We start from the raw sequence: 20981 nt of genomic DNA, 5'->3' as shown, positions 1-20981 counted from the left end.
TGGCCTCCCAAAGTGCTGGGATTACAGGCATGAGCCACTGTGCCTGGCTTTAATTAAAATTTTAAGTGAGCCATTGCTTTTGAACCCAATGAAGGAAAAAGTCTTCCTAATAAGCTTCATGAGCAGCTGAAAAATACACGACTTTTTTCTGGTGGCCCGCTGAGGGAGAAGGTTTTGGGAATTTGGAACTATAAAGAACTCTCTCCTGACTGGAGAGAGCCTCTCTGCAGTCTGGGGCTAGAGAATCTGGATGTTTGGCAACAATTTCTAGATGAAAACCATCAGAACCAGAAGAGTTTGGGGCCAGTGGTTTAAGTTTTTAAGTATTAATTATTAAATAATAAATACTAGCCAAATAATAGAACCAGTATTTGTCTAGTAGTTACTATGTGTCAAGCACTTTTGTATATTAGCTCATCTAGTCCTAAGAACAACCCTGCAGGGTAGGTCTTTTTGTCTCCATCATATAGATGAAGAAACTGAAGCATGGAAAGGCTAACTTGTTCATGGTCACAGAGCTAAGAGGTGATGGAGCTGAGATTCAAACCTAACAATCTGATTCCAGAGGCTATGTTCCTCAGCAACTACCACCATTTTCTGAGCACCTGCTGAAATCCCTGATACTGGGCTGAGAGCATCCAAGTTTTACGACAGCTCTTCAGGGTAGTGGTATCTTAAATTTTACAGCTGTGGAACCAGGGTCTTAGGCTGTAATAACATCTTGTCTATGATCCCCCAGATCTCTGACCCAGAGCCTGACATACTTCCATGTATCATGTGGCCTCCCATGCATGAGTAAAAATTGTTTTATAACCTACTCTTCCCTTTTCCCCTGGAACCTCGTACAACAAATACCTGTTAAATCCCTTCAGTGGCCAGGTGCAATGGCTCATGCCTGTAATCCCAGCACTTTGGGAGGCCAAGGTAGGTGGATCACTTGAGGTCAGGAATTCAAGACCAGCCTGGCCAACATAGTGAAACCCTGTCTCTACCAAAAATACAAAAATTAGACAGGCATGGTGGCACACACCTGCAATCCCAGCTACTGGGAAGGCTGAGGCAGGAGAATCACTTGGACCTGGGAGGCGGAGGTTGCAATGAGCCAAGATGTCGCCACTGCACTCCAGTCTGTGTGAGAGAGTGATACCCTGCCACACACACACACACACGCAAAAATAAATCCCTTCAGTAATTTAGTGCCAGTCACTAAATAAATATTACCATTTCTAATTAGATTTTATTCAGGTGCTTTGTATACATTATCATATTGAATCCATATAGCAGTCCTAGTGGTATCCCATTTAGTGATGAGGAGACTGAGATTCAGAGGGATGACATAACTAAGCTCTGTTTAAATAGTAACTAGCTGAGCTATGAATTGAACCCAGGTCTGTCTAGTTTCAAATTTGTATTCTTAACTGCAGTCATGCGCCACCGCATAAGGATGCCTTTGTCAAGAACAGACCACATAAATGATGGTGGTCCCATAAGATTATAATGGAGCTGGAAAATTTCTATCCCTAGTGATGTTTTGACCATCATATCATCACAAAGTGATGTGTTACTCACATGTTCGTGGTGATGCTGGTGTAAACGAACTTACTGCGCTGCCAGCTGTATAAAAGCATGGCACATACGATTATGTACAGTACATAATACTTCATAATAAATGACTGTTACTGGCTTATGTGGTTTGATGTGCAGTGGCATGATCACAGCTTACTGCAGCCCTGACTTCCCTGGGCTCAGGTGATCCTCCCGCCTCAGCCTCCCAAGTAGCTAGGGCTACAGGTGCATGCCACCACACTCAGCTAATTTTTGTATGAGCCACCGTGCCCAGTCAGGAGTACACTCTAAAATAACAATTAAAAGTATAGTAAATATATAAACTAAGGCTAGGCACAGTGGCTCACACCTGTAATCCCAGCACTTTGGGAGGCAAAGGTGGGTGGATTGCTTTAGCCCAGGAGTTTGAGACCAGCCTGGGCAATATGGCGAAACTCCATCTCTACAAAAAAATAGAAAAACAGCCAGGCATGGTGGTACACACTTGTAATCCCAGCTACTAGAGAGGCTGAGGTGAGAGAATCACTTGAGCCCAGGGAGGGCAAGGCTGCAGTGAACCATGATTGTGCTACTGCACTCCAGCCTGGACAAGAGTGAGACTGTGCCTCAAAAACAAAAGAAAAGTATACACATATATAAATATATATATATATGAGAGAGAGAGAGAGAGAGAACTCCTATTTATTTATTTTTTTAAGTTAACCATAAAACAGCCTCAGGCAGGTCCTTCAGAAAACATTCCAGAAGAAGTCATTGTTATCATAGAGATGTGAGCTCCATGTATGTTACCCCTGAAGACCTCCAGTGGGACAAGATGTGGAAGTGGAGGACAGTAATGTTAATGATCCTGACCTTCTGTGGACATAGGTTAATGTGTGGGTTTGTGTCTTAGTTTTGAACAAAAACGTTGAAAAAGTAAAAAATAAATAAATTTTAAAAATAGAAAAAGCTTATAGAATAAAGGTATAAAGGAAAAACAGTTTTGTATAGCTGTATAATATATTTATGTTTTAAGCAAAGTGTTGGTAAAGAGTCAAAAAGTTTAAAATGTTTTTCAAATTTATAGTAAGCTAAGGTTAGTTATTGAAGAAAGAAATCTGTTTTATAAATTTAGTATTGCCTAAGTGTATGGCATATAGTATAAGTGTTCAGTATATATGAAGTCTGCAGTAGGATATAGTAATGTCCTAGGCTTTCACATTCACTCACTCACTGACTCATCTAGAGCAACTTCCAGGCCTGTAGGCTCCATTCATGGTAAGTGCTCTATATATGTATACCAGTTTTTATCTTTTATACGACATTTTTACTGCACCTTTTCTATGTTTAGACACATAGATGCTTACCATTGTTTAAAATTGCCTACAGTATTCAGTATGGCAACATGCTGTACACATTTGTAGCCTAGGAGCAACAGGTGATACTATATATCCTAGGTGTACAGTAGGCTATACCACCTAGGTTTGTGTAAGTACACTATGATGTTCACATAATGACAAAATTGCCTAACAATGCATTTCTCAGAACATGTCTCCATCATTGAGAGATACATGAGTGTATTGTACTCTTTTGTATTCTGTCAGGGACTATCCTTAAAATACTTCAAACTTAACTATAGCACACATTGTTAGCAGTGGTAAAGGAGGAGGAGTCTGTGGGTAAGATGGGTTTTCTCTGTATTCAGCTGCAACTCTCTTCACAAAAGCAGATGAGAATGGTTTTTAGTGAGTGTACTGGGACTTAGCACCATCTTAGGCTCTCATTCCTTCTGACTTAGGGCCTTAACTTGACAGATCTGCTCAGTCAGGCCCAGCACTTCAATGATGGTCTCCCTAATGACTGCACCAGCACCAGGTCTCGTGGATCTGTGTGTCATGTGATGACAGTGTGGTCATGACACTAGGGGACTGTAGACTCCTAAAGATGCCCTTGGATTTTTCCATCTTCTTGGGGATAGAGACAATCTGTTTTGGTCAAGTACTTTATGTAGAACATCCTATTTTGCCTTTTTAAAAGCCTTGGTTTGCACTCAGAGGTAATGGAGTGCAGAAAGAAAACTGCTCTTTGCAGATCCAATTTATTCAGCTGGCTGATGGGATGTGCTCTGTGCTTGAGGGCTGAGAGCAGGCTAGGTTAGCTAGACCTGGCTGGCCTGGGGAAACAAGGTATTTTGAAGTCTGTTGCTTCCAGACCAGATGGCCTTGCTTCATTGTTCTCAGCCCCCTTTCACCCAGGTGCAGCCTGGGTTTTCTGCTTTGATACTACTTTTACCCAGTCTTAAAAACATGACACACATATTCCCATTACCTGTTGCATAGCTTTCTTCAGTTAGGTTGTTATAAACCATGAGGACATTGGTTTGGTGGGCAAGGAAAAGAAGACTGCTTTGGGTGAAATGCTGCTAAGGGAAATTGGAAGGTACAGGTGGGATAGAGTAGGGCAGTCTTAGAAGGGTTGGAGCTAACCAGGCATTGTCGGGACCTCCCTATGTCAGCTGCACTCTGCAGAGCAAGTCCAGTGCTGCAGGTCATTGGTGTGGGGAACATCTGGGGTGACAAGGATCTTCCCCTAGGATATACTCTTCCCAATAGTAATGAGTCATTAGCTGTACACAAAGGGCCCAGGCTCCAGGGCCTGTGCATAGGGTGGCATGTCTCTTACCACACCAGCTGCCTGTGTGGCACAGTGCCCGTAGGCACCTAGTGCAATCTTCCCAGTGGACGGTGTGGTTAGCCACAGGGGAAACTTGAGAAGGAATGTCTTGAAAACTGACAGCTTCTTCATTGTCTAAAGATTCCTATAGATTTTCATGGAAGTCACTCTCAGGAGAACTGTCTATACTAGTGGAATTTGGTGCCTTTTGAAAAATCAATTATATTCTGCTTATAGTGTGGCTCCTCAGAGCCACAGAGTTGAGATGCTCTAAAAATCAGGACATGACATAGAATGATTATAATTAAAATGCTGAAAATGAAGATAGCAAGGATTGGTGTCTTTATCACTGGGTGGGAACTTAGCACAGCAGACAGTAACACAAGTGTGAGGACCAAGTCCAGAGCAATCAGTGGTCCAGAAGAGCTGGTTTCTTCCAAACCCCTACTTAGTTCAGCCTTGATAATAGGCCAGAGTTCCTGTTCCTGGGTTATACCCTGGCTCTCACACAGAGAAACCTGGCCACTTTTTAGAAAATCACTTTCTAAATTACAGAAATGCTTTTCCTTTGACAAAGTAAATAATGTGCATAATTTATTTGCACATTATTTACTTTGCATTATTAATGCATAACTGATACCCAGAGATAGCAGTTAACATTTTGTTATAAATGTTGTGATATAGCCCTTTTTGAAATTCATCTGGTATGTTAGTCTCTGTCCAGAGGATGTATTTGCAGCTAATATAATGCTACATAGAAGTGTTGTTAGTATGTTGGTGTAGGATGGGAAATGAAAAAAGTAGTGTTGTTGAGTGTGGTATTTTGTGTGTGTGTGTGTTTTTAACTTTAAAAAGTCTGTATAGGTGGGGCACAATGACTCACACCTGTAATCCCAACACTTTGGGAGGTCAAGGTGGGTGGATCACGTGAGCCTGGGCCACGTAGCAAAACCCTGTCCCTACAAAAAATACAAAAAATTATCTGAGCATGGGGGCACGCACCTGTAGTCCCAGCTATTTGGGAGGCTGAGGCCAGAGAATCGCTTGAGCCCAGGAGGTCAAGGCTACAGTGAGCTGAGATCACTCCACTGCACTCCAGCTTGGGTGACAAAATGAGACCCTGTCTCAAAAAAAAAAAAGTTTGTATAACTTTGTATAGTCTGTATATCCTCGGCTGTATCTCGGTCTTTAAGAATATGCAAGTCTTAAGGAGTGATTATCAGCTTTCACCGAGGTCTCCATTTCAGATGTTAGTATCACACGGTTGACGTCATGCTGAGTTTTTTACCCACAGAGAGGTTAAGGGACTTACATTTTACTTAAATTGATTAAGCCAGGTATGTTACGCATAATCTCTGAATCCAGTGAACCTGTATCTGTAAGAGCTAGACCTTTGGGGATACAGATCTGAAGAGGACCCAGCTCTTCCCCTGTGAGCTGAACTGGCAGTTTGGCAGGGGATGGGGGTCCATGGAGACAGACCCATTGAGCAGATCATTGCAGTGTTTGAGTAGCCTGCCCTGGTCTTCTGCTGTACCAGGCTTACCCTGGCTCTCTCAGGGAGTGGGTTCCTTCTCCAGGAGATATTTACTTTCCTATCAACTCCTGTCGAAAATCTTATCAACTTGTACCAGGAAGCTTGCTGCTTTTATACTATCAGAGCTGCAATGCTTTTGGTCTCGAGAGGCTAACACTGCTCCCTTCCTTTTCTCTCCCTGCTAGGCTTAGTGGCCTTTTCCTCATTTGATCAAGGGTGCCTTGTATAGCCAGGCTGGGATCCTGACTGGAAAAGGTAGCATACTCCTAAGGTTGCCCTGACCCATCCTCAGGCTTCTAGACTCAGGGCTTTCTGAAGCAAGGGGAGGGAGTAGAGCCCTCTCCCCCTACAACACACACACACACACACACACACACACACACACACAAAGAGCACACGCATTCTTGTTCTGGGGGTTGTACCTGTGCTTTCTCTTGAGGTTCTAGTCATCAGGCCCTTTCCCCAGGAACACACTTGCTTAAAGACTGTAACTTGGGAACAGCTTAGAAAACATTTTGATGATTTTCAGTTGCATTTTCCTTAGGAAAAAAAAAATCTCCATTAGGCTTTTTTCTTTCTTTTTTAAGTAGTGCCTTGGTTTCCTCTGAGCTTTTCCATTTATTTACCTTTGAAATGAGTCCATTTGCTAGCCTGGGATACCTTTTCAGCCTGGAGAATTTTAGAGAGAGAGAGAGTGCAAGATTATATTGTGAGTTGTTCTTAATGGGTAAAAATGAATTTTTGCTTTTGGAGAGAATGTATATCATGGGTAGTTTGTTTATGAAGGATCAATATTCCTCTCTCCTCCTCCTGAGCCTCCAAAAAAAGCCCTTTCCAAGTACCCTCAGGCAGCTAGTGGGTGACCATGAACTCCCCAGGGCTGTGGGCAAGATGTCCTGGGGCTGCAGATTTGAAGCCTCTGTGAAAAAGGTGTATCCTGTGGCTACTGGGCGCACTCTTCCTGGCCTAGCTGGACTCAGGACCCTAAGCTCCGTTTGCTTGCTTGATTCTCTTCCAAGATCTTCTCTCAGGCAGATTATTCCCTTTGGAATAAAGTGATGGCCCTGATATCAAGGACTGCCCTCAGCCCCTTTCTAGAAAATTCAGAATATGCCAAGATCTCTTTTGAAGGGTTGACCTGACAGAAGTGGAGTGACTCACTTTCTTAAGAACTTGAGAGCGACTGGGTCTCATATTTTTCCTTATCAGTGCTTTGCAGTTGCTTCATAGTGTAGCCAGCTAAGCCCATATCTGCAGTTTCTTTATAAGACAGACTTTTCCAACTGAGGTAAGGAGTGCAGGGCAGGTTATTTGTCCATTCACTCATTCATTTAGTGTCTCCTGTGTGCCAGGCCTACTGAGTGCCCTGTGGTAAACTGTGAGCATAGAGTGATAAGTGATATTGCAGTCCTCAACATTTTTATCCAGATAAAATTAGGAGCTGAGGGTCCCCAGGGTTTATCTTGGAGGTCAAAAGGAATTGCTAAATAGGATCATTTCCATTTCCCTGTTCAATCATGGGAGAAGAGTGGTGACGGTGGGAGTTGGTAGAAGGGTTCTTGGTGATAACCTGCTCCAGCTAGCTGATATGGTGGGTATAATAAGGATGGCTGTGGTTGTGAATATCATTAGGAGGCAGTGCCCCTGGCCCTCCTGGATTATCACTTTAGAGCCTAGCATCCACAAGGAGTTGGACTAAGGCAGTACCTTAGATCAACAGGCACCTCTTTTTTTCCCATTTCCATGTCTCTTGTTCATTTTTCAAAAAGACTCCAATTCATTGTGTAAAATGCAACTATCTGTAGGGTGTATCAGTTCTATGTACACAAGGAGTTGCACTAAGGCAGTACCTTAGATCAATAGATACCTCTTTTTTTCCCATTTCCATGTCTCTCGTTCATTTTTCAAAAAGACTCCAATTCATTGTGTAAAATGCAACTATATGTAGGGTGTATCAGTTCTATGTAATGCCCATGTTGCTTCCAGGTTTCTTAGCGATTGGGAAGCCCTGCCTTCCATCCTTCAGATCTCTGTTTTGGGAGCAATAGTAGCAGCTAGCATATACAGAATTACCTGCTGTATACTAGGCACTGGCCTGTGTGGATTAACTCATCAAGTTCTTGAAGAACCCAATAAAGGAATAGGTGCTAATCTCATCCCTATTTTACAGGCAAGGAAACTAAAGCTGGAAGCGGCTGTCACACCCTCAAGGTGGCACTGAGGTTGGACCCTAGGGTGTCCCAACTCTAGCACTGCCTCTCTTTGCTTTTGCCCTGTGTTCCTTGGTGGGCTGCCAGGCCCAAGGGATTTGGTCTGCTTGTGCTGTGATATGGACAGATGATGACAGCAGCATTGCAAACACACTATCCAGGAGTGTACCCTAGGTCAAGTATGCTGTATACTGGGCTTTTGGAGTTTGCTGAGAGTCCTTCTGCTCTATCTCTTAGTTCTCCAAATTGGTAGTGCTGTAAATAAAACCACTGCTTTGGCAGCTGAACTCTACCAGATGGGGAGAAATCAGATGCCTTCCGGCCTTCCTGGCATATTTTTGGAGGGTCCCTACATACCTGCTCCATCTACAAGGCCAACCTTACTTAGTTTTCCACCAGGGTTTTCATGGCAAGAGGCTGGTCATGATTGTGGAGACTTTTTAAACTGGCTTCAGTGACAAGCTGGCCAGCCCTGATAGAGTTCACTATGGAAGGGAGTTGTTTCCCTAAACTCTGGCCCTGTCTTCCAGGGCCAGAGTCCTAGTCACAGTTGTACAAGCCAGGGCACCACTTCTGTCTCCTTTTCTCCGCTGGTGAAGTCTCTGGCCTCAACATTTGCCAAATAATCACATCTCAGTGGGTAAAGTGGGGATTTTCAGGACCATTTGCCCTTGATTCTGGGTTGATGTCAGCTTGTGTTAGAAAACAGTGTTACAAAACAGCAGAAATTGCGGTGGATAATTTGGCATAGCCCAGGCACCCCACACAGTTCTTTGCAAATCTTCAAGGAATGGCCTTTGTTTCTCTGAAATAGTGGGCAGTGTGCTGCAGGTAGTAGAGGGGAGGGGTAGGGGACAGTCCTTACAAATGAGGGTTGCCCCTGAATCACCTTCTCACCACATTCATTGAGAATGGTCATCCTGTCCCATCCCTGACCTTGGAACTCACTGTGTACCAGGCTCTAAACTGAGGTGCATTCAGGAGAAAACACTACTATTTTTACTGTCATAAAATTAAGCCTGACAGTAGAAAAAGAAAACAACCTGGGGTGCTTTGCATAAATATATCTGCTGGAGCTGTTAATCAGTAACACAGGAATCTGGTACCTTTAGAAGCCAGTTATGGTCTGTATACCTAAGATAAAACACGTTTTATGTTCAGTAAAAATGATATGGCAGTGTTTACCTTCTTAGAAAATGCAGCAAGTACTATTTGAATGAAACTCATGGGCTAGCACTCAATGTGAATCAGGCTAACATTGATGATAACAGAGTAGTCTGTGCCTGCCTGTGCCTGGGCACTAATTGGAAAAACCCAACAGCTACCTCCTTGGTGATCTCTGCCCATCTGGGCAAGTTCCAAAGAGCCAGCTCCACTCAAAGTAACCTCTCTATTTTTTTTCTGTAATCCAGTGCCTGAAAACCAGGAGGAAATCATTTCCCTGATTTCTATTTAGCCTTCTAAAATCATGGCAGTAGTTGTCTTATATTCAAGGGCCACTGACATTGGGGGTTTTTGGTTTCTGAGTCGTTTTCTATTTCTGTTTCACTCTTACCTTTTCTCTCCTTGCTTTGTTTCTATGCTTCCCTGGTTTCAAGCATCATTCTTGCTGCTCAGCAGGGTATGAAATAATAGTTCATGCATTAATCACCCTAACCCACGGTTCCATCCTGGGGGCAAGGGACTGTCAGACCATGATGGCCCTATCAGTCAGAAGCCAGGGCTATTAGGGCTGGCTGTGGCAGCCAGGGCCCATCTAAGATGATGCCCATTTCTTGGTGAGCCACTCACTAGCCATCATTTACTTAATTTTCTTGTAGCAGTGCAAGAAGAGAGAAATGAGGAGAGGGTGGTAATAAGATTAACATTCCTGTCACCTTAACTCATTGAAAGGATCTGTCCTGATTTTGTACCAATTGTGTTTATTATTGGTCCTGCCCCATTTGGCATGTGGCTGTGAGCTTCCTGAGATGAGTCTTTGTCTCTTCTTTTCAAGTGGTCTGTGAGCTGCCTGAGTCAGGGATGATGTCTTTTATTTCTGGACTCCTCTGCAGGGTTGGCTATGTCAGGAAAATGCAGAGTGAGCATGTGAGGTGGGAAGGAGACTGAGCTAAGCGTCAGCAACAGCAGCTTCTTTCTCCTTCAGCACATTTGCTGGATGTGAGATATAGTTGGAGCAGTCTAGAAGAGTCTTCAAGCAGGAGGGCAGGCTGGCACACAGGCAGGCAGAGTGGACTTACTGTTTTGTGACCATGAGGTGTCTCTGGCTGGCTGGAGTCCAGGCTGGCCCCGGGGGCCTGCAGGATTGATTCATGCCACCAAACCAAAGAGAACTCAAGCTGCTGCTGGAACAGAACGTCCTGAGCCACCAACGTACAGAGTTTTGCCTGCTGCAAAACTCAGCTCTGTTGTCTTTTTCCCCAAGTGCTGAAGTGTCCTGGAATTCTCATGTATAAACAGAGAATTAAATAATGCAAGTTTCTTAGCTATTTAGGAGGCCGAAGCAGAAGGATCACTTCAGTCTAGGAGTTCAAGGTTACCGTGAGCTATGATAGCACCACTGCACTCCAGCCTGGGTGACATAGCAAGACCCTGTCTCTTAAAAAAAGAAAAAAATAATGCAGGTTTTTATGTGTGTGATAAAATTCTCATAACATAAAATTTGCCATTTTAACCATTTTTTAATGTACAGTTCATTGGCATTAATTACATTCACATTGTTGTGCAACCTTCACCAGCACTCATCTCCAAAACTCTTTTCATCTTCCCAAACTGAAACTGTGTCCCTATTGAATAACAACTCACCATTTTTTCCTACCTCAAGCCTCTGGTAACCACCATTCTACTTTCTGTGTCTATGAATTTGACTACACTGAGTACCTCATATAAGTGGAATCATACAGTATTTGTCCTTCTGGACTGGCTTATTTCACTTAGCACAATGTCCTCAAGATTCATCCATGCTGTAGCGTGTGTCAGGATTTCCTTCCTTTTTTAGGCTGAATAATATTCATTGTATATTTATACCACATTTCGTTTATCTATTGACACTTGGGTTACTTCCACCTTTTGACTATGCTTCTAAATAATACTGCTGCGAACATGAGTGTACAAATATCTGTTCAAGTCCCTACTTTCAATTCATTTGGGTAAAGGTTTAAAGCACAAGGAGCAAGATGTCTTTGAAGATCAGTTTCTGATGAATCACTGTTCACTGCTGAGCAAAAGTCAGCTTTACTCATCATCTAATTTTAGACTCCAGCATAACTACCACTGGACACTCATAATATCAGACTTCATTTTGATATTTGATAGGCTTTCACAACATTTTATAATTCTAGTTTGATAAATCCCCTTTCACTGACCACATTTCAGCCGGCCACTTCCTTATGATTGTGGGGGAATCCTTGTTGCTTGGTGGGCACTGGGCTAGGCAGTGCACCTTACTACAGCCAGCTTGCTCTAGTGATGTGGGCTCTTAATGACTTTGACCCGTCTCTTTCCTGACCCTAGTTGAGCTGGTCTTTTGGCCTTGTCCCCAGACCTGGCTCTTAAGACTTGAAACCATGAGCCTGCTGATGACTAAGGCTGTTGAAGCCACTTGTCTTCCCCTCATGGCAGCTTTGTGCAAGCATGGTATTATCCCCCATGTCTTCCAGTTTTTGTACTCTGCTTTTGTTTCATCCAATTCTTATACAACATTTAGAATTATTAGAATTACATATGTGTAACTTCCTAGGAAAGTATATTTCTGAAATGCCTTGGCACAGGACCAGTTTTCCCCATACCTGCTAAGGACACACTTGGGTGATAATGGGCTTCCTTGAGCCAGTGTCCGTCTGTATTTGCCAGGCCATTTAGGGAGTAGAGATGGCTGGTTGTGGAACTCTTGTCTTAATGGGCATGTGATTATTCTATGTGTTAATTTCTTACTAGCAATTCTGTAGATTCACAAATGAGCCAACTCAAACTACTGCATAACTAAAGATACTGAGATCAGTCCCAGTGTACTGGCAGACTTTGAACTCATGACGTGGTGAGGACCTAGACTGTGGGCCATGTGGCTCTTGTGAGTGAGGCAGGGACTGCCCACCGTAGCCTTCTGCCCCTGCCTAGAAGGATGTTGGTGCTGCTCATAGTTCCCAGCGAGCCTTCCCTCCCTGTATCTCAGGCCCTATAGGGGCAGCATGTGGAGAAAGCCTGTACCCTGCACTTTAGGGACTTAGAGTCTAGTTAGGGAATATGGAAACACTGACAATAAGCCAGCCACTTCTGAGACAGTCCTATTTTCTTTGTTCTATTCTAATAACAGAAGGAAAAAGGGAAACATCACGGGCATACAGAATAAAAGTCTCCTATTCTTACCTGCAAAACTCTGTTCTTCTGGACACTGTAAATGTCCTGGCCTGTAGTCTGGCTTTTTCATCTAAATACTCAGCTTGAGCCCATCTCTGCCTCAGCGCTAGGACTGCTTGATATTTCTAAGGGTGTTTTTGAATGATTGCAGTTACAGTGTGCTGGCAGGAATTCAGAATCAGAAAGACCCTTAATGGGGTAGGTCAGGAAGGCGTCTTGGAGGAACCACCTAGAGCTCCCAGGTTCTCTGCTTCTCTCTGAACCTCCCATCACCAGAATCTGATGAAAACCTAGTACCTCTCTCACCCACAACCCCCTCACCTGACTAACTTCTGGCTGAACCTCAGATTCCTGGGAAGAAATGCTTAGAACAGCTGGGGCACAGCTTTGGTAAGGAGACGGACTTGGGGAGATAGGGATAGAGGTTTTCTGAGAACATAGCTAGGGTTGTCTTTTTGTGTGTGTCCTACACAGGCATGGGGCTGGTCTGTGCTAGGCATAGATTTGGCTCTGAGGTATCTGAGGCCCTGAGGGTAGAGCTCAGTATTAGGGTTGCTGGACGTGGCCAGATTCGGACCCATGGGATCCATGGAATCACTGTGAACAGTCTAGGTGGCCAGAGGGAGAGTGCTGAGGCAGTAGGAGGCTTGGCTGTTTTTGAGCAAAGGACATGATGGGTCGTTAAGTGTAGGACAGTGGGAGTGTGCTGCCGGAGGAGGCAGTAGACTGACGTGTGAATGCTACCTTTGCATTGATTTTGAACAAACCTGTAAATGTGCAGAGTTCTACAGATGTCAGTCTGAGGAGGAGGAGGAAAAGAATGATAAAGCCTGAATCTGGGAGGAATAGGCAGCTGCCTTGGCTAAGAGGCTTTGTTCCATATCCCAGCGACCGAGGGTGATATTGGAGGCCCCAGAGGAAGAGTAGGCAGAATAAAAATGTGGAGGGAGGCCGGGTGCAGTGGCTCACACCTGTAATCCCAGCACTTTGGGAGGCCAAGGTGGGCGGATCACCTGAGGTCAGAAGTTCAAGACCAACCTGACCAATAAGATGAAACCCTGTCTCTACTAAAAATACAAAAATTAGCTGGGTGTGGTGGCATGCACCAGTAATCCCAGCGACTCGGGAGGCTGAGACAGGAGAATTGCTTGAACCTAGGAGGCAGAGGTTGCAGTGAGCCGAGATTGCACCACTGTACTCCAGCCTGGGCAACAAGAGTGAAACTCCATCTCAAAAAAAAAAAAAAAAAAATGGAGGGGATATTTCCAGGACACAGGAAAGGATGAGCCCAGTGACAGTATTGCTGATGCTGAGAGAAGGCCAAGGGGTGGGGTGGGCACTACCAAAGGTCAGCTGAGTAGACACTGAATTTCCTGACAAAAGAGTCCTGGTGCTGCTGAGGTCACTGACTGGCAGAGGTGGAGAGCAGCAGTGTGGGAGTCAAGAATGGAGGGGCTTTGCTGAGGAAGTGAGAGGAGAAAACAGAGTATGATGGATGTTCACACTCACTGGGGTAAGGGGAGCCAGGGGGCTGGTTAGGGACCTGGAGGTGGCCCCTGGAGCATCATGGAATCCTCAAGGCTGTGCATAGGCAGAGACTGATGGTGCCTGCTCCCTTGATGCCCTCTTCCTTCAGAACCTGGCTCAGGTGGGCTCCTGACTACCTTCCAGAACCCTAAGAGAAGAGGCTGGAGTTGATTTGGTAAATTCTGAAGTACTGCCACCTGGTGTGGAGGGCCAGGGGTTGCAAAAGGAGCCTTAATGAGCTGTTTGGGACCTGGCATGGGCCGGGGGGAGAGGGTTAATAGGGACTCAGCCCCAGGAATTGCAGCAGTGTAGGGGTTCTCTCTGGTTTGAGCTCCTTGGAGGGGGAGTTGTGATTTGATAGCATCCCCTACTTGCCAGGTTTGCCCAGCAGAAGTCCTAGTGCTAGCCTAGAGCTCACAGAGGCCACAGTGCCTGAGAGGAGACAGAACTGGACTTAAGGCATATTTGATAGGTGGAACTATGGGTTAGGAGGTACCAGGTCAGGCTATAAGAGGAGCATGGTTGTGGGGAGTTGGACCATGTGAAGTGTCTGGGTAACAGTGACTTAGGGAGGCAGCCCAGAACTGAGGATGGGGCCACTGGGGCTAGGAGCCCAGATTGGTCAGTGCCCACTGCCCCTAAAGCCCCTGGAACTATCTTATAGCAGTTGAAATAGACGTTTGAAGAGATCCAAGGCATTCTAAAACTAGCCAGGCCCCACCCTCCTGCCATGAGGACCCCCAGGAGCAGCTTTGAGTGTGGCTTTGGAATCAGACAAGCCTGGATTTGAGAAAAATGTAAAAGCAAAGTGAAAATCTCCACCTCTCTCCACACCCTGAACTTTTTAAGTTCTTGTATACTTTCAGAAACGTGTGTGTGTTTGTGTGTATATCCTTCTTATTGTACAAATAAAACAGATGCACTGCTCTAGACCTTGCTTTCATCCCTTAAATCATTGGCCACGTGGAAGAACCACCTGGTTCTTTTAGTGGCTGTGTAGTATTCTATTATGTGGTATGCTTTAATTTACCCAACTGGACTCCAGTTGATAGACATTAAAGCTAGTTTGGGGTTATTTTGATACAGCAACAACCATACTTTACATAGATCTCTGAACACTGGGACAATTATTTCTGTAGGATAAATTCCAGATACAAATTTTCTGGGTTGCAGTTGTTGTCTCTCCCCTTCCCCCTAAATTATCCTTCAAAGAGATTCTGTCCATTCCCACTCCTGCTAATAGTATATGCGAGTTATAAAATGATGATAGTAATACAGCACTGTTGGGAGGATTAAATAAAATCATGTGTAAAGATTTCCTCCAGTGCCTGCCATATCAGGCTGCAGGAGTCAGGCTCAGGGCAAGGGTTGCATTGAGAATTGGATCACTTTGGACAAGCAATAAATAAAGTACTGGGTTGGGTTTCCTGGTCAGCTTGGAGAAGGAGAGGTGGCAGGAAAATGGTCTGATAGCTGCTGAGTACCTGATGTGTGCCAGACACTAAAGCAGGGAAAGGGCAGTGAATCAGATCAGTTTGGCCCCTGCCCTGCCCTCGTGGAGCTAACAATCTAGACAGAACCAGTCTCTGCAGAGTGTGGTAAGTTCTACCAGGATGCTGCCACTCCAAGTCCCCTCTGACTGGGTCTCTCTCTCCCCTGCCTGCCCTGCATCCCCTTCAACAGTGTACGTGATAGAACGGGAAAAGAAGATGGACAGCGGGTGTCAGGCAGTCCTGGCTGCTTGCTGGGCTGCTCTCTGCTGCTGCTGCCTCCTGGACAACTTGGACTGAGCAGCTAAAATCCAAGTATTTCCCTACAGCCCTGCTACCTCCTGTTACTGGAATAAACAACTACTGTTGCACAATTTCCATTTTCTTCTTTCTTTGAAAATAACTCGCAGATTTTTAAATTTTAGCACCTTTCGTAGGTGTGAAATGGTATCTCACTAATTCGCCTACCCTGATTACTAGTGACCTTGAACATAAACATGTAAGTTTTGAGCAGTTTGTACATATCTTGTGAATTGTGAATTGCTTATATATATTCTTAGCCTGTCTTTTCTGTTGGTTTGTCTTACTGATTTGTAGGGAATTTCTATATATTCTATCCACTAATATTTTTAGTGGATAGAATATATCTTTTATAGGCTTGCAAATATCTTCTTCCTATCTGACTTTCTTTTTTTTTTTTTTTTGAATGGAGTTTTGCTCTGTTACCCAGGCTGGAGTGCAGTGGTGTGATCTCAGCTCACTGCAACCTTTACCTCCTGGGTTCAAGCAATTCTTGTGCCTCAGCCTTCCAAGTGGCTGGGATTGCAGGTGCGTGCCACCATACCCTGCTGATTTTTGTATTTTTTTAAATAGAGACGGGGTTTTGCCATGTTTTCCAGGCTGGTCTTGAGCTATAATCCACCTGCCTCGATCCACCTGCCTCGGCCTCCCAAAGTGCTGGGATTGCAGGTGTGAGCCACCATACCCGGCCTCTCTTAATCTTTTTATAGTCTATTTTCTAGTATGATAAATTTTGGATGTCATGTTTATCATCTTTCCCTCGTGCTTTGTATGGTTTAGTCTTTGAAAACTCATTTTCTATTCCAAGCTCATAAAGATGAGTCTATATTTTCTTCTAAAAATGTTTCAGATGTAGTCATTAGTCCACCTGACTTTTTCTTTTTTTTTTTTGAGACGGAGTTTCGCTCTTGTTGCCCAGGCTGGAGTGCAATGGCATGATCTTGGCTCACTGCAACCTCTGCCTCCCTGGTTCAAGTGATTCTCCTGCCTCAGCCTCCCAAATAGCTGGGATTACAGGCATGTACCACCACACCTGGCTAATTTTGTATTTTTATTTTATTTTTTGAAACGAGGTCTTGCTCTGTCACCCAAGCTGGAGTGCAGTGGCATGATCTCGGCTCACTGCAGCCTCTGCCTTCTGGGTTCAAGCGATTCTGTTGCCTCAGCCTCCCAAGTAGCTGGAACTACAGGCATGCACCACCAAGCCCAGTTAATTTTTGTATTTTTAGTAGAGACAGGGGTTTTGACATGTTGGCCAGGATGGTCTTGAACTCCTGACCTCAGGTGATCCATCCACCTCAGCCTCCCAAAGTGCTGGGATTACAGGCATGAGCCACCACGCCTGGCCCTGAATTTATTTTTTTTATCATGGTATAGGATAAGATTCTAGTTTTGTTTTTCCATCTTGGTAGTTCCAGCTCCATGTATTAATTAGATCATACTGTTACCAGGCAAAAGGGGCTCACTGCCTGATGTGCTAGAAGCCAATTCCATGACACTGGGTTTTTGAGAAAAGAAATGCTTTTATTATAAGTTGATTAACAAGGAGACAGGATTCCAGCTCAAATCTGTCTCCCTGTCCTGGCTTTAAGGCAGTAATTTTATTAGAAAAGGTTAGAGGGGTGGATTCCAGGATGAGAGGTGGTTGGTGGAAGGAAAGAAGAGGTTTGGAAAGTCCTGGGGCATGTATAATAATCTCTTCATGCTACCTCATGGATCCTATGGGCAAATTCAGGGGAGGGGTTAGTATGAAACATGCAGGGAAATTCAGGCTGTGACATCAGCAGGCTCATTCTATCCAAACTCCAGCTGGCCATATTGGTTCTAACAGATTTCAGCCAGTTCTTTTGCCTCATAAGCAGAGGCATTTTAGTGTTTCAGCATGTTGTTTCTTGTCTGCCATCTTGTAACCTCTGTTAGGGATTGGTGTCTTTAATCTTTGGGGCACAGTTTCAATCCTTTCCTTATTAATTTGAGATGAGATTTGTCATATACCAAGTTCCCATATACGAATTAGAATATTAGCTAGAATCAGGAATCTGGTGTGATGTGTACCCTCCTTCCACCAGCACATGCATAAACACATACCTCTTACTCTTTTTCGTAATTTTCTTGGCTTTCTTGGCCTTTTACTCTTTCATCTACATTTTAGAATGTGTGTTAGTTTCTACAGAAAACTACATTTAGCTTTGATTGGAACAGCATGTAATTTATCAAGTAATTGGTGAAAGAGTTGACATATTTATAATATTGTCTTCCCACCGTGAACAAGGAATCTCTCAATTTATTTTTGTCTTCTTTTTATGTCCTGTAAGTCTTATAATTTTCTTCGTATAGCTCTCACATATCCTTATTGGTTTTTAAAATTAGACTTTTTTCCCTAGGTATATTACAATTTTAATGTTACTGTGAATAGATTACTTCTTTAAAATGTTACATTTATTACTTGGTGGAAATAATTTATTCATTCCATTGGGATCACATATTAGAAAATTTTAGCCCATCTTTGTCACACCATTACCTTGGGGTCAGTTCAGCTGTGAGGGGAGCAGTTCTTCAGTCTGTCCTGTGTATGCTCCAGGGAAACCACGCGGGTTCTACAGAGACAATCATGCATTCCGTAAACGTAGCTCCAGAGTGCCAGGTGACAGACCACACAGAACAAACCCCCAGTCCCTGCTTTTGCAGGGCTTATACTCCAGGGAGGGAACCAGACATTAAATAAACCCACAGATAATAACTGACATCATACTTCCCTGTGAAGAGAAGAGATGTAATGCCATCAAAACATATAAAAGGGGAACAACCTGGCACAGTCCAAGAAGGCTTCCCCAAGGCAGTGAAGTGAGCTAAGATCTGAAAGATATATAGATGTCAGTAGGCAAAAGTGTAGGAACAGCAGGTGCCAAGGCCCAATGGCAGGAAAGATGGTGACTCATTTGATCAAGTGGAGAAGGAAATTGGTGTCATAGACAGCAAGGGGACATTAAGAGGAGATGAGAAACAGACAGGAGCAAGATGGGAGCTCATAGCCCAAGTTAAGGATTTTTGTGTTTGTCTTGTGAGTAATGGGAAGCTGTTGAAGGATATGAAGCAAAGGGATGATATCACATTTGCGTTTTTAAGAGATTCCTTTGGCTTCTGTGTGGAGAGTGGTTTGGAGTCGGGCACAGGTACACGTGGTAATTATGGAGAGAAATGAATGCATTTGAGATATTGAGAAGTAAAATCAACAGGACTTGGTGATGGATTGGATATGGACATTGAGGAAGAAGGTAAGAGTCAGGGATGATTCTGGATTTCTGACTGGAACTGGATGCCTGGTGGTGATGTTTACGGCGTTGGGAACAAGAGGAAGGAATCATGTTTGGTTGAGAAGGGGAACATACTGGGTTAGTTTGAGGTTTCAAAGTATCTATGAGACATTCAAGTGGAGATGTCAGGTAAGCAACTGTATATAAACCTGAAGCTTGGAGGAGAGGTTGGGCTAGAGATGTCAATGTGGAGAGCCTTGGCATGTTGATCATTGAAACTGTGGCCGTGAGTAAGATCAACTTGGATGGAGATATGGAGGGAAAAGGAAAGATGGCAGTGTAGGGCTGAGCTTTAAGGAATTCTGGATGGATCTGCAAAGGAGTCAGGGAGAGAAAGCTAGGAGAATGGGATGTCCTGAGAGCTGAGTGAAGATGTATTGGGAAGAGAGGAGTGATCAGTAACATCAAATGTTGCTGAGAGATTAGGTAAGGTGAGAATGCAAAAGTATCCACACTCTTTTCACTGAGGGCATGGACTTTTCTCCAGTTCTTGTTCTGTGAAGGAAATCAACAGAAGGAAAGACAAGATTGCTTGGAACTAGAAGACAGGGCTCCTCAGGCCTGGAGAAAAGCAGACATTTGTGTAAGCATGGAACAGGTGAGCTCACAGGTGCAAAGAACTAGTGGAGGCAGGAAGGCCAGGAGCCCCCGCTAAACTGGACAGAAGCATGCTAACAAAACATTGAATTCCAAAAAGGTTAGACACCAAGTAAGGGAGTCAGGTTAATGTCACTCAGCTTTGAGCCTGAACAGAGGAGACATTGTTCCTCAAAAAGACTGTGTCCTCTGTAGTAGCTGCTAGACTATGTCCTCTGCAGTAGCTGCTAGACTATGTCCTCTGCAGTAGCTGCTAGACTATGTCCTCTGCAGTAGCTGCTAGACTATGTCCTCTGCAGTAGCTGCTAAAGGGTCTAGCACATAGATAACCAAACAGATGACCATCCATGCCCTGGGGAGGTCCTTCTGAACAGTAGCAACAGTCTAGATCTTTCATGACCACCATCACAGATTTTGCTAATATACATCTTTTGAAAGGAAACTCTACATGCAACTCCAGTCTGGAAAATAGATACTATAGAATTGCTGTGGTTGAGGCAAGGAGGAACCACCCCATACTTTTTATGAAAGCTCAGGGCCCTGAGGAATACATTTGAAAACCCCGGTCTTTGGGATTTTGCAGTGCATTTGGCCACGGGAGATTTGGGATGGTTAGGTTTTGCCCTGGAATATCATTCTGGGATACTGCCTTGCAAGCAAAATCATTGGTGTGTTAACTGCTGGTGTATTCTATGAGGATCCTTGGATACTTTATTGCTGAAAAGTATTCCATTGTATTAGAGGTACCACAGTTATTCATTCACCTGTTGAAGGACCATTTGGGTTGTTTCTACTTCTAGGTGATTATGAATCCATCTGCTATAAACATTGATGTTCAGGTTTTTGTGTGAACATAGGTTTTCATTTCTCTAAGCTGAATACCCAGGAGTGGAATTTCTGGATCATATGATAGGCTTAAGAAACTGCTACTCTTTTCCAAAGTGACTTTGGCATCGTGAGTTCCTATTAGTAATGAATGAGAGTTCTGGTGGCTCTGCATTTTTGCCAGTACTTGACATTGTCAGCAATTTTTATTTTAGCCATTCTGATTGTATGTAGTGGCATCTCATTGTGGGTTTAATTTGTGTTTTCCTAATAGTTAGTGATGAAGTCATGTGCATATTTGCTCTCCGTATATCCTCTTTGGTGAAGTGTTTTTTCAAGTCTTTTATCCACTTTCAAATTGAGTGGTTTTCTTACTGTGGACTTTTGAGAGTTGTTATATATTTTAGATACAAGTCCTCTGTTGGCTGTGATTTGTACATATTTTCTCTACGTCTGTAGCCTGTCTTTTCGTCCCCTTAACAGTGTCTTCCATGGAGCAAAAATTTTCATTGTGATGAAGTTCAGTTTATCAATTTTTTATTTCATTTTATCACGCTTTTGGTGTCAGTCTAAAGACTCTTTGCCTAACCCCAGGTCATGAAGATGC

The 20981-nt window shown here is 43.9% G+C and overlaps 1 protein-coding gene across 1 annotated transcript in view; it reads left to right on the top strand.

The window, feature by feature from the left end:
* Positions 1-15712, top strand: part of CYSTM1 (cysteine-rich transmembrane module containing 1) — a 53636-nt gene extending 37924 nt beyond the window's left edge. Inside the window, exon 3 of the mRNA XM_011997214.1 lies at positions 15532-15712. Within this exon, the coding sequence (XP_011852604.1) occupies positions 15532-15638 (107 nt within the window). The 3' untranslated portion in view covers positions 15639-15712. The remainder of the gene's footprint in view (positions 1-15531) is intronic.
* The last annotated feature ends 5269 nt before the right edge of the window (positions 15713-20981 follow it).

This window comes from Mandrillus leucophaeus, unplaced genomic scaffold (assembly GCF_000951045.1).
Source record: "Mandrillus leucophaeus isolate KB7577 unplaced genomic scaffold, Mleu.le_1.0 Scaffold534, whole genome shotgun sequence".
NCBI lineage: Eukaryota > Metazoa > Chordata > Mammalia > Primates > Cercopithecidae > Mandrillus > Mandrillus leucophaeus.
This window is presented reverse-complemented; position numbering and strand designations above follow the sequence as displayed.